Source organism: Hemicordylus capensis, chromosome 9 (genome assembly GCF_027244095.1).
Source record: "Hemicordylus capensis ecotype Gifberg chromosome 9, rHemCap1.1.pri, whole genome shotgun sequence".
Lineage (NCBI taxonomy): Eukaryota > Metazoa > Chordata > Lepidosauria > Squamata > Cordylidae > Hemicordylus > Hemicordylus capensis.
In genome coordinates, this window is record NC_069665.1 from 6,049,725 (window position 1) to 6,062,766 (window position 13,042).

At 46.7% G+C, this 13,042-nt stretch overlaps 1 protein-coding gene across 1 annotated transcript in view; it reads right to left on the reverse strand.

Moving 5' to 3' along the window:
* Nucleotides 1–7,964: 7,964 nt before the first annotated feature.
* Nucleotides 7,965–13,042, reverse strand: part of AMFR (autocrine motility factor receptor) — a 33,166-nt gene continuing 28,088 nt past the window's right edge. Inside the window, exons 12-14 of the mRNA XM_053271303.1 lie at nucleotides 12,413–12,496; nucleotides 10,951–11,129; nucleotides 7,965–9,677 (exon numbers count right to left, since the gene is read on the reverse strand). Of these exons, the coding sequence (XP_053127278.1) occupies nucleotides 9,530–9,677; nucleotides 10,951–11,129; nucleotides 12,413–12,496 (411 nt within the window). The 3' untranslated portion in view covers nucleotides 7,965–9,529. The remainder of the gene's footprint in view (nucleotides 9,678–10,950; nucleotides 11,130–12,412; nucleotides 12,497–13,042) is intronic.

Below are 13,042 nucleotides of genomic sequence, written 5' to 3' on the forward strand. Positions count from 1 at the left end.
TCTTTTATTTTATTTTTGAAGCAGGGCTGGGGAAGAAAAGAAACTCTTATTTCCTTTTAGTTATTCCAGAAACATTTGGGGGGGGGGGCTTGTTGGACCTGTACTTCATAAGGATATCTCCAAAAGAACCATCAGGGTGTACAAGATAAGACAATTAAATATGTCCCAAAGAAAGCTTAATCCTGCGCATCATATAAATTATGCCAATGAAGCCATTTTTCAAATTTTGTATAATTTAGTCTGCATTTCTATTTTTTCTCATACTTTATTCTGATTTTTCTGATCACAAGGAGGGCAAGAAATATTCAAGGCACTGATCTCAGGACTGCAGTCAATCACAAGCTCTATGTGAGCCAGCGGTGTGATGCAGCTGCATAAAAAACTAATGCAATTCCAGGCTGAATTAATAGTTCTGCTTTATTTTGTGCTGGTCAGACCTTATCTGGAGTACAGTGTCCAGTTCTGTGTGTTGCACTTTAAGAAGGATGTAGACAAATTGAAATGGGCCCAAAGGAAGGCAAAAAAGATGGCCAGGGACCTGGAAAACAAGCCCTATGAGGAAAAGTTGAAGGAACGAAGTATGTTTTGCCTGGAGAAGATAAGAACGAGAGGGGAACAGAGCTCTGCAAAGACCTGAAAGGCTGTCTTCACATAGACAAGGGCAAAGATTTGTTCTCTGCTGTCCCAGGAAGCAGAACCAGATCTAATGGGCTTAGGTTACAGGGAAGGTAGATTTGGGTTGAACTTTAGGAGACATTTCTTAACCATAAGAGCAGTTCAACAATGGAACCAATACCCTGAGAGATGGTGAGTTCTCCTTCGCTGCAGGTCTTCAAACAGAGGCACCCATTGGGAATGCCCTCTCTCTGGATTCCCTACATTAAGCAGGGGGTGGGCTAGATGCCCTTCAAGGACATTTCCAACTCTATGGTGCCTAGTCCCCAACCATTAGGAATCTCTGTCACCCTTCTGGTTTCTGAGATTTCCACAGGTTTTGCTGTGCAGCCCTAAAGGCTAAAAATATGTTTGCTTTTTAATGTACACTGGAAATCGTTGGGAACCTAGTTTCTACTCCAGGGACTACATTCTGTGCTTTTGTGGAATTACAGCATCCACTGTTCCTTGTCCATTAGAGCAGAAGGGAAGAGAAATGAGGTATCTTCATATTAGCCAAGCCCAGATCAAATAGCTACACTTAGCTGGACAAAGGGAGATTGATCTCCCCACACCCAGCCTCCAACTACAAATAGACTAGGGGTGTGTGCGGAATGCAAAATGTGCAAAACGTTCTGACAGAATAACCTTTTCCCACCGAACCATTACAGCTGCCATTTTTAATTCTAAACTGGTGGTCTTCCTGGCAGCCATTTGCGGCAGCCATTCGCGTGGTCAGCACCACCACACAATTGGCCACCGTGGATGTGCAGAGGTGAGAAAGACCGCCATTTTGGAATCCAAAATGGTCAGAATGGTCTCAACATTCCAGCCGAAACGGGGCCGTTCCATTCCGATCTTTTCTTGGAACAGGTCCCCTTTCTTAAGGGCTTCTGTTTTGAGCTCGGAACACCCCATTTCGAGGCAGAATGTCCCGCTACTGGGACGTTCTGCACAGCACTAACATAGATCATCTTATAATACACGAACCAGCAGAGATGGTTAGCACCAGCTGGGGTGACGAATGCTCATTGTGATTGTGAATGCTCATTGTGACAAGGTCTACCCCAGTGTTCCCTCTAACAGGGATTCCCAGATGTTGACTACAACTCTCAGAATCTCCAGCTGCAATGGCTTTTGCTTGGGGATTATGGGTGTTATAGTCAACATCTGGGATTCCCTGCTAGAAGGAACACTGATTTAGACCCCTAGAGATGGAAAAGAAAGGACAGCATTGCAAGACTTCCAGCGTTCAGTGGGCTGAAGCGGACACATTTGCAGTGGTGTTTTAAAAGCTCTTAAACATTTTAAAAGCACACAAACCATTGCAAAAATGTTATCAGTGTTGTCAGAGGGGTGGAAAAAGCAATTGGCAGGTATGTCCTTCAATGATTAATCCAGTTTGTTCATTGTTACCTTAGCCCTGACCTTTAAAATGACAGCAATTTTACCCTAATGGTTTGGTGGTAGGGATTAAAAAACGGGGATGATAACACAGAGAAAACTGTAAGAGCAACAAAGCTGTCACAATTTTTTCCATCTCTAGGGCAGCAGATATTGCCAAAAAATCACTATGAGCATGCTACTGATGCCCAAACTTTGTGGACTTCTAGCAAGAAAAAAATCTGGGATATTGGCTGCTATACAAAGCAAGAATGCACCCGGGCAGCAAGAGAACAGCCTAGAAGCACTTCTCAACTAACTGCCAGGGATTGAAACTGGGACCTGCTGCTGGGACCCTCCATTTTCAATTGGGAAACTGGGACCCTCCATTTTCAATTAGCTTATTGCAAGTTAATCTTGAATATATCCACGTGTGAGCCTTGGAACATTGCTCAGAATCTTACTTAAATCTTTGTGTCCTCTACGGAAAACTCAGGTGACTTTTCTGCACACGGATCCTGGCTATGGAACTCACTGACACCAGAACAAGTACCTAGGATCACCTGGGGAGCTGTTAGAGAGTAGAATTCAGAGCAGGCACCACAGTAATCTGTACTGTGCTTAAGAAACTTATGCAAACTCCTGCACATTTGTGATGAGACAATTTAAACACAGAATTGAACATCATGGCTGAAATACAGAGCAAGGATGCAGCAAGAGAGAAGTGTAACAACTTTCCAACTAACTGCCCCGGTGCTTAGGGGAGGGGCTGATTTTTTTACACCCTCACCTTCCCCAGGAAGCCCTCTGTGCCACCTGAGAAATATGTCCCTGAGGGTTGCACATCCCTTGGGGACATATTTTAGGATCAGTCCAGACAGAACTGTGATGTCCTGAGAACATCCAATATGCATCATACTTCCCCTCAGGACAGACTGGGTTAGAAGAAAACATGGGGAGAATTGCTGTCTATGATCTGTGATGGAACAAGGTTTACTTGAAGCCAGTGTTCTTCATTGTAAGGCCCTTAGCGGAGTTGTGACAGCCCCCTAAGTGTGGCCCCTTCACTCATTGTTTATTGGGCTTGTGTGAAGCTTTGGCCAAAGCTGAATACTCTGCACAGCTCCCCTGGCACCATGCAGAGCTGGCCATTCTCGCTGCGCTGTGCTGTGCCCAGTGCCAGGGAGTTCCTTTTAAGAGAAACGGAGCCTTCCTGAGCCCCTGCGCCATCTTGGGAGGCCTGCACAGAGTGCTGCCCTTCCCAGTCAAGGGAGGGCTCCGTCTCTTTTAAAGCATCCTCTCAGCACTGAGAATAGTGTCGTGACTGTGCAGAGGTCAGCAGGGTGGGAAAGGCTTCCCACATCGGGTTTTTTTCTTTCCAAAATTGCCGCCGCTTGAAAAACAATGAAGACCACTGCTTTATGCACGTTATCCTTTGTGGAAGGAAGACACACACACACACACACACACACACACACAGACTCGTTCTGAGAGTTACAGCTTCATTGCACACTTACTTAGAACTGCCTCTTCCAGGGATGTAGCAAGGTTGGAGGGGGCCCAGAGACAAGATTTTAAAATGCCCCCCCCCCCCCCCGAAGCTCAGCTCATGAAGTAAAGAAATCTTAAGTGAGGCTGAATAGTGGTAACAAAAAGCAGAGTAAAATGTGTGTGTGTGTGTGTGTGTGCGTGTGCATGCCACAATAGAACATCATCCTAAATTATTTTTTAAAAGGTTTTGTGGATGATGCAAGGCATTGAATGGTACTAGAGAAAGACATGCTGTTCTGGTAGCTCCAGGTCTTAACACCCACATCAATTTCGGAGGATGAATACAATTGAAGGAAGCCCAGGCAGGTGTGTGGCTGGGGGAGTCAGTCATGTGACTTGCCTCTGGGGGGGCCAGGGCAATGGGCCCCCAGACAGCTGTCTCCCCTGGCCCTATTATAGTTATGCCCCTGGCCTCTTCATTTAGTTAGGGGCTTTAACCAAAAACTCTCTAAAGTAGGAGCCATGTAGAGCCCCACTCCAGAGCAACAGGCACCTTTGGTTCAGCCCAACACCCAGCACAGCATCCCTCCTGTGGCTGTTGCCGGTGTCTACAACTTATGTTTCTTTTTAGATTGTGAGCCTGTTGGGGACAGGGAACCACCTTATTTTTCTATGTAAACTGCTTTGAGAACTTCTGCTGAAAAGCGGTGTATCAATCATAGTCGCCGTAGTACTAGTTAACCCCCAACAGAGTGGCAAGGACTTTGCAAGGAGAATAGCAAGGAAGTAGCCAGCATGTTCTCAGCTGTCTGCAGCTTTCTCCTTATTTATTTATTTGTTTGTTTGTTTATTTATTTATTCGATTTTTATACCGCCCTTCCGAAATGGCTCAGGGCGGTTTACAATTAAAACAGAAATAATTAAAAACAATTAAAACAGAGCTACAAATATAAATACCAGTTTAAAAATCTTAAAAAACAATTAAAGTATCAAAACAATTAAAACCCTGAAAACCAGGTTAACATTAAAACAATTAAAACTGATTAAAAACCCTGAAAAGCCAGGCCAAACAGATGGGTTTTAAGGGCTCTCTTGAAGGTCAGTAAGAAATCAAGATTACGAATTTCTGCTGGGAGTGCATTCCACAGTCCAGGAGCAGCTACAGAGAAGGCCCGCCTCTGAGTCGCCACCAAACGAACCGGTGACAACTGGAGACGGACCTCCCCAGATGACCTTAACGTGTGGTGGGGATCATGTAAAAGATGATTCCTCTTCTACTGAAGCCAAGCCCTGCCAAGGAAGGTGAACCTCCAAACTGAGGTCCTGGACAGTTGCTCTTCAGAATAAAAACAAGTCCCTCCCAAAATGGTGCATTTGACATCATGTCTAGTTCGTCCCACCAAATTCAGTGGGATTTAGGGCTCGTGAGCCAGCCTCTGCCTATGCTGGTCCCTCTAGCTCAGGCCTGCACAACATAAGGCCCGGGGGCCGGATCCAGCCCACAGGGACTTTTCTGCTGGCCTCCAAGTAAGAATATCCTGTAGCAACAGCAGGCGCCATGAAAGAGCTCTTGGCCTTCCTCACTGATGAGTGGCAGCAGCTCAATGCAGTCCACCGCATGAGACCTGATGCCCCCTGCCCCCAAACTGGAACCTACTGACACCATCCCTCTCCCCCCTTGCCTTTCCCCCAGACTCCAACCCTCTGCCTCCTCACTTGTTTCAATACTTTAAATAATTTTAATGTCGTAATTAATGTGCATAAATTTGACCTAGGAGAGGAGAGCTGGTCTTGTGGTAGCAAGCATGAACTGTCCCCTTAGCTAAGCAGGGTCTGCCCTGGTTGCATTTGAATGGGAGACTTGATGTGTGAGCACTGCAAGATATTCCCCTCAGGGGATGGAGTCGCTCTGGGAAGAGCAGAAGGTTCCAAGTTCCCTCCCTGGCAGCCTCTCCAAGATAGGACAAGATTAAAAAAAATATATATATAGGACAAGAATTTTTATCGAACCAACAAACTACCAAAGCTGCGAGAGATTCCTGCCTGCCACCTTGGAGAAGCCGCTGCTAGTCTGTGAAGACAATACTGAGCTAGATAGACCAATGGTCTGACTCAGTATATGGCAGCTTCCTATGTTTCCTATGTCCTCAGCCCAACACAGCAAGTCTGGCCCACCAGGACATTTGAGTTGTGCACCCTGCTCTAGCCAGATATAGCAACCGTAGATGCCAACCACTGCAGCCGGCACTCGCTGAATCCCATCGCAGCAACACCAAACACCACTCCCCTTTCTCCGCAGGACCTGGCTTCTTCAGACAGCAAAGGAAGTTGCCGTGAGCTGGTATGAGCAAGTTACATAGAAAGCAAGTTACTTTCCTATGTGGGCTGCTGTTACATAGGAAGCTGCCATATACTGAGTCAGACCATTGGTCTATCTAGCTCAGTATTGTCTTCACAGACTGGCAGCAGCTTCTCCAAGGTTGCAGGCAGGAATCTCTCTCAGCCCTATCTTGGAGATGCTGCCAGGGAGGGAACTTGGAACCTTCTGCTCTTCCCAGAGCAGCTCCCTCCTCTGAGAGGAGTCTCTTCCAGTGCTCACACTTCTAGTCTCCCATCCATATGCAACCAGGACAGACCCTGCTTAGCTATGCAGACGAGTCATGCTTGTGACCTCAAGACCAGCTCTCCTCTGTGTTGTGATGGCACAGGTTTCCCACACTAGTTCCAGAGCTTTGAAGGAGTTAGCCTGGAAAGGGTTTTGCCCAGGACATCCCGATGCCCGGACTGTAATGCAATGGCGCTAATGAAACCAGCCTGCATCCAAATGGCTGTGCAAACAGGTGAGTATCAGCTTTTAGAGAGAGAACGCCGGCCTTGGGGCCGCAAGCATGAATTGTCCCTTTTGCTAAGCAGGGTTCATCTTGGTTTGCATTCGGATGGACTACATGTGGTGGAGCATTCACTTTGAATACCTTTATTTTGGGAGAACCAAAGTTACTGCGAAAGTTAGACAATATGGCGGGTCCCTTCAATTCTACTCTCTTGCTTCCACTGACTGAAGTGGATCAGCCCGATGGAAGACCATCCATGCAAAAGGCTGCCATCTCTTGGGCATCTGGGAGAACAACCAGAGGGCGCAGGAGGACCACCAGACATCTTAATCACTTGGTAGTCCAGGGGTTCTCAAACTTGGGTCCTCAGACATTCGACTCCAACATCTGGGACCCAAGTTTGAGAACCTCAGTTGTAGTCAGAGATGGTGTGGAATATAAAACAAGAAGAAAGCTTCTAAAGCCCTACACACCTTCCCCACAGATCAAACCTTTAAACAGAGGACTAAAATAATTTTAGGGCCAGATTTAGTAAAACAGGGCATTCACATCATCTGTGAATACCCCACAAATGTATTTTATCTTTCAGAGTAACTTGAGAAACAAACTTCCAGACTAAATGGTCAAATACGACTCCTACAGATGAAGCTAGGAGAGCTGGTCTTGTGGTAGCAAGCATGACTTGTCCCCATAGCTAAGCAGGGTCTGCCCTAGTTTGTATTTGGATGGGAGACCACATGTGAGCACTGTAAAATATTCCCCTCAGTGGATGGAGTGCCTCTGGGAAGAGCAGAAGGTTCCAAGTTCCCTCCCTGGCAGCATCTCCAAGATAGGGCTGAAAGAGATTCCTGCCTGCAACCTTGGAGAAGCTGCTGCCAGTCTGTGAAGACAATACTGGGCTAGACAGACCAATGGTCTGACTCAGTATATGGCAGCTTCCTCTGTTCCTATGATGGTTTGACTGCTTTTTCTGTCTTGAATTGGTGCACAAGGGTGTTCTTTGTATCACTTGGCAGGAATATATCAGATCAATACAGACAGTATGCACGCATCTAGAGCAGCCATAGTAATGAACAGCCCCTCTCCACACAACAAAAGGACGTGAAGGGAAGGCATAGGGACTTTCAGAAGACACTGCAACAGCCATGCACTTGACACCTGGGCCGGAAAGGCATCATCCAAATTGGCCCACAGATGATTAGGCAATCCCAGGGTCCGAGCACTCACATCAGGGTAGATTGGCTAGCCCTTGCTAACTGGACAAAGAGGCACCTTTTAAAGTGGCGATGCTCTTATATTTAGCAAGGGAGGCAAGGAAGGACCAGATGGCCCTAGCCAGCCTCAGCGCAGCTTCCCTCCCGTGGCTGTCACTGGTCACAAAACAACTTTATGTTGTTTTTTTAGATTGTGAGCCCTTTTGGAACCCTCTCATTTATTTATGTTTCTGTGTAAAGCACTTGGAGAAACGTTGTTGAAAAGCGGTATATAAATAGTAGTGGATGTAGCAGCAGTAGTTGTCTGTGTCGATTCATCAGTTAGGAGTGGGGGGGGGGGAGAAGGAGCGCGAAAACCAAGACAGGTGCTTGCAGGAAGAAAGAAGCTCCATTCCAACACTGATCAAGAGTTTTATTTCATTTTCTTAAAACAATAAAAACAAAGAGCTGTGCTCTGAGCAAAAATGAATCACCAAAAAAAAAAAAAAAAGAGGTCTCCCCCACCAAAGATCTCTAAGAGCATTGCAAAGTAAGGCTTCCCAAAGGGGTTTATTGAAATAAATTATCTTTGCCTAAACGTGTTCACAATTCATAGTTCTCTCATATCCACCTTCAAATGTCCTAAAAACTTGCCGTAAAAAGAATTATCAATATATATACTTTTCTTTTTTTAATAATACTGGGCACCTTTTGAAGAATGGGGATACTCCTCCAACACTTTAACATCACTGCCACTGCAAAACTTGTTTTTACAAGCCAGGACCAGTCGCCGCTGTCCTAAGGAGCCAGGGGGATGCCGCCAGGGTTGCTCTTCTCCCCTGCACCCAAGAGCCGTGCTGCCTGCCGACTGGCCATCTAGCTGACAAATGGCCAGCCTGCAGGCAATGCAGCTCGGGGCGGGGGCACCCTTTCCTGCCACCCTGGAGCCTTAGGATGAGCCGCTACTGCCTAGGACCAGAGTTCTCTCACCCACCCACCAGAGTTTTACAATTCCAGAGAAAAATCTGACTTGACTCCTAACCTAACGTCTATTCGCTCTCAATTATCTCACTTCTGGACATCTAATTAAGCTAGTGGGCAGAGTATTGCAAAACGTAAGTTTAAAAGAGAGAGACCCTTTTGCGTGCTCTCTCCTCTCTCTTAAGTGACAGCCGCCCTTCCTTCCCAAATGGAATCTTCTCTGTGGACGGCCTCCAAGAGCAAAGTTCAACACTCTTATCACTGCTTCCTGAAATGCAGAACAAAGTGGCCGAAGGTAGACTCAGCCCTTCATTTTCGAGTTTGTCCTCGGTCATGTGTCTATCAGTGAGAATGAAATGCACAGAAAACACACCAGCCTCTGACAGAAGTAATCCAGGAATGTTAAAACACTGTCTGTCTTGGGGCGAAGAAGAGGGAAACTTGGCTCGACGCTACTCCCAAATCATCCACTCCGAGATCTCTTCTCCTGCTGACGAGCTCTGCAATCACACTCCAAGGCCTAAATGCTCTTTCTAAGAGGCTCAGGAAAGAATCTACGTAGCCTTTTCACAACTCCTCCTGCGAGCTCTACAATGGCTTGGCAGTGACATCTGCTTATCTGGGGCGAAACAACACTTCGTCCCTCACTTCCTTCTTGGAAGAGCTGGACATGGAACACACTGGCAGGCTTGGGGCACAAGAGCCGCGAACTCATGTTAGCAGCGGACCGTGCCCCGTGCCCGAAAGACTGCATTTTTGTTTGCAAGGTGAATACATGACACTTCTCTTAAAAAAATATCTCAAAAGGTTAATCTGTCAGCTGTCCAAACACTTATTAGATATCACATGCTTTGTACAGTGAAGGAGATGCCGCCAGCTCACCCGTCCTCAGCACAGCTAGCTGAGCTCTGAGGAGACCCTCCGCGCTGAGAGGGAGAGGATGGGGTGATGTCAATGCTGCCTGCGTGGGAAAGGAGCAGGAGGAGGTGGGGAGCATTAAGATGGGTGCCGCTTCTGAAGCCTCCGCTCTGCCGCCGCCGCCAACATTCTGCGGCGCAGGGTGATGGGGTCAGAGGTCGCTCCTTCGGCCTGCAGGGGGGCGGCTGAGGCGGGATCGTCGTCAGAGGTCCTGTTGAGGTAACGCCTGGAAGGAGAAAAGCTAAAGAGGTGAGAGGGAAGCAACCAGGGGGGCGGGGGCCATAGCTCAGTGACACCTGCTCTGTGTGGTTCACTCCCTGGCAGCATCTCCAGGTAAGAGTGGGGGAAACTCCTGCCGGAAATCTAGGAGAGACCACTGTCAGTCAGTGTGGACAATACTGAGATGGATGGATCCATCCTTCTACCTTGTCAGTGATCTGACAAGGTAGAAGGCAGCCTCCTATGTTTCTAGAGGGTTGCTTTCAACCCTGCCCTTGGCGAGAATAAAGGTGGATAATCAGCACTAAAAAGAAAATTATGTGCCCAGGCAATCCAGTTTCCGTGCCAAGAGAAGCTGAATCCCACAGTGTATATAAACGATAAACTTGAGGAGGCTGCTTGCATAGTACAGGGATTCCTAGGTTCCTGTTGGCTACAATTCCCAGCTGCAACAGCCTTTGCTTGGGGATTATGGGAGTTGTAGTCAACAACATGTGAGAATCTCTGTTCGAGGGGGAAATGATACAGTCTGACATTTTTACGACTTTGCATAACTTATTCTGGTCTGCTAGTCCTAGAGAGTGGCTAGGAACAACGCTGGGCTCCGAAGCGCCATCTCTGACCACAGGATTATTTAACCAGTGCCATCTAAGATTTCTGTAGATACAGCCCAAACATTTCCACACATATCTTCTCAGCCATTAAGGCCAGAAAGCTCCACTTTTAATGGAAGTGGAGATTCTCAGGAAGCTGAATCCTGTCCAGCACACCTACAGGATCCCCCAGAGCACCGCAGCATATATTGCAGCAAGTTGAACTGCACCCCAACTTGCACTGCAGATTTCATAGAGAGCTACAGACCCATCCAGTGCTGATCAATAATATTACTGTCAACACACCTGTGCCATGTTGGTAGTCCCAGTTCTGGCTCCCTCTGCTGCACACCCATGAGACCCTTTTCTTTTCCCACCCCATGTCCTGCAAGTATCTTCCCTTTCCCCTCTCCCTAGGAACACAGTGTTGGAAAGGATCCAACTTCCCGTCATGCTGTTGGGATCATTCACGCCCTAGAACACCGCTTCACACAGCCCTGCCCCACCCCGGGTCAAAATCATCGTTACTATTGTAACGATGATTACTACTACTTACTACTACTATACTGCTATACTGCTTACTACTACTACTACTACTATACTGCTACTATACTGCTTACTACTATACTGCTATTCAGCCCACCCACCCCATCCCCGCCAAGACTGTGTATGTGCATGCATACGGACCTGCGAGCTTGTTGCAAGAGATCTTCCTTCCTCTGCACTAACATCCGCTGCCTTTCATCGGCTGACTTGGAAAAGCGACTCCCTCTCACTTCACAGTCCTCCATCTCAACGGGCTCGGCTTCCATCTCAGTGAACTCTGCCGTCTCTTCAGAGTTGAGTTCCAGCGGGACTCTCTCCGTCTACCATGCAGGAGGAAATGGAAAATTCATGCACATTTTCATTGCCATGAAACCTACTGTATCAGCACAACAAGGTGTACCACCCACCAGCCATTTTTCTTCAAGTGTTGCTTTCCTTTTTATTGGTTGGTGAGCTTATAGTTTGTAGTTTTCACAGCAGTATTTTATTAAGGGGGTATGGAAAGGGAGAATGTCTCTGCCTGTCTTCCCCTTGAATCCCCACCCAGAACACACAGACTTATGCAAAAGGGGCTGGGGCAAGCATACCTGGTCTTTGAAAAGTCACTTTCTTTTGGCCCTGGGGCCTAAATCTCTCTACAGAAAAGAACTGGTCCACAACGTGTAGATCAACAAGTGGGTCAGCTCTCCAGCTGCTGCTGGACTAAAACTCCCATCATCCCCAGCCACAGAGGCCAGTAGTCAGGGATTATGGGAGTCGTAGTCCAACATTTGCAGGAGGGCCAAAGTTGTGCAGCCAGGGCTGCCCAACTTCGGAACATAATCCCTGGCTATTGACTGCTGTGCCCAGGGATCATGGGAGTCGTAGTCCAAAAACAGCTGGAGGGCGGGAGTTGAGCAGCCCTGGTGTAGACACTCACAAGCTGTGTGGGGAGGGTGCCCAGTTTATCCTTCTACACTTTCTGTTGCTGCTTATGAGTTGCTTGAACCATCTTGGTGACTCCTGCTGTTGCTGGGGATATGGTGATGGCATAGGTAGCATTTGGCCTCCATAGATATCTGCCTCTAATTCAAGAGTGAGCCACAGGCACGGAATGTTGGGGAAATCTCTCCGGGGTTTTTTGGCAATGTTGGAATACCTTGTTGTCCCCTTTAATATCCAACACTCTTCTCTCCTGTACCTAGGCTTACAAGGAACAGCGTGCTGATCCCCAGAGCCCTCCTCCCTCAAAACACAAGACAAATGCAACTAAGAATCCACACAATGAGTCCCAGAAGAGGCAATTAGGCTTCCAACAGCAGCCTGTTTACACATTTTAGCCAGAAGTTGTCTATCATGGCACCTCCAAACACAGTGACAAAGCTAAGGAAAGCGGAATGCCAGGAGAACTGCCTTAGACTCATGTTTCTGCTCACAGAGAAATCCAGTTGTGGCCCATTTGTTAGGGTACATCCCTTCCCCACTTGCCAATGTGAGCCCTTTGGGGACAGGGAGCCATCTTATTTGTTTGTTATTTCTCTTTGTAAACCGCCCTGAGCCATTTTTGGAAGGGCGATTTGAAATCGAATTAATAACAAGAAGAAGAAGTAGTAGTTGTTGTTACCTGGGAAGCCTCTTCAGTGTCCTCCTGGTCAGTGCTGGGCCTCTCCAGGGGACTGTTCAAGGCAGGTCTGATGCTATCTGAGCGCTGCAAGTATAAAACAGAATGGGCTTAATTGGTGTGAATGGGAAAGAAAGCCCCAAATAAATGTTTAATAAGCAACATTGTGGAAAAAGAGAAGTGGACCCATTCAAATCCTAACTCTCATACAAGATCACAATGAAAGTTTATTTGAACTGCATTTTCCCTTTCTTAGAAGTTTAATAAATAAAAACATACAAGAAAAACACACAGAGGGGGGAAAAAAACCTATAACCAACAAACATCTAAGGATTTCTTCTCATGTATGTATTTATTTATTCTATTTCTGCACCACCTCAAACTTGTGTCCCTGTAAACTGGGCAATTTACAACAACATAAAACAAATTAAAACAATTTAAAACCACAATTCTAGTTAAAAAGCTTGGGTGAACCAATGCATCTTTAGAGACTTTTAAAAAGCTGTCAGAGAATGACCCATGATTTAGAATGACTAATGAGAATGGAGTGGATGTTAATAGATTATAAAGCCTGAAAATGACCAACAATAAAGAGACTGGATTGTGGAAGAAAGGTATTATGATCTAGTACGG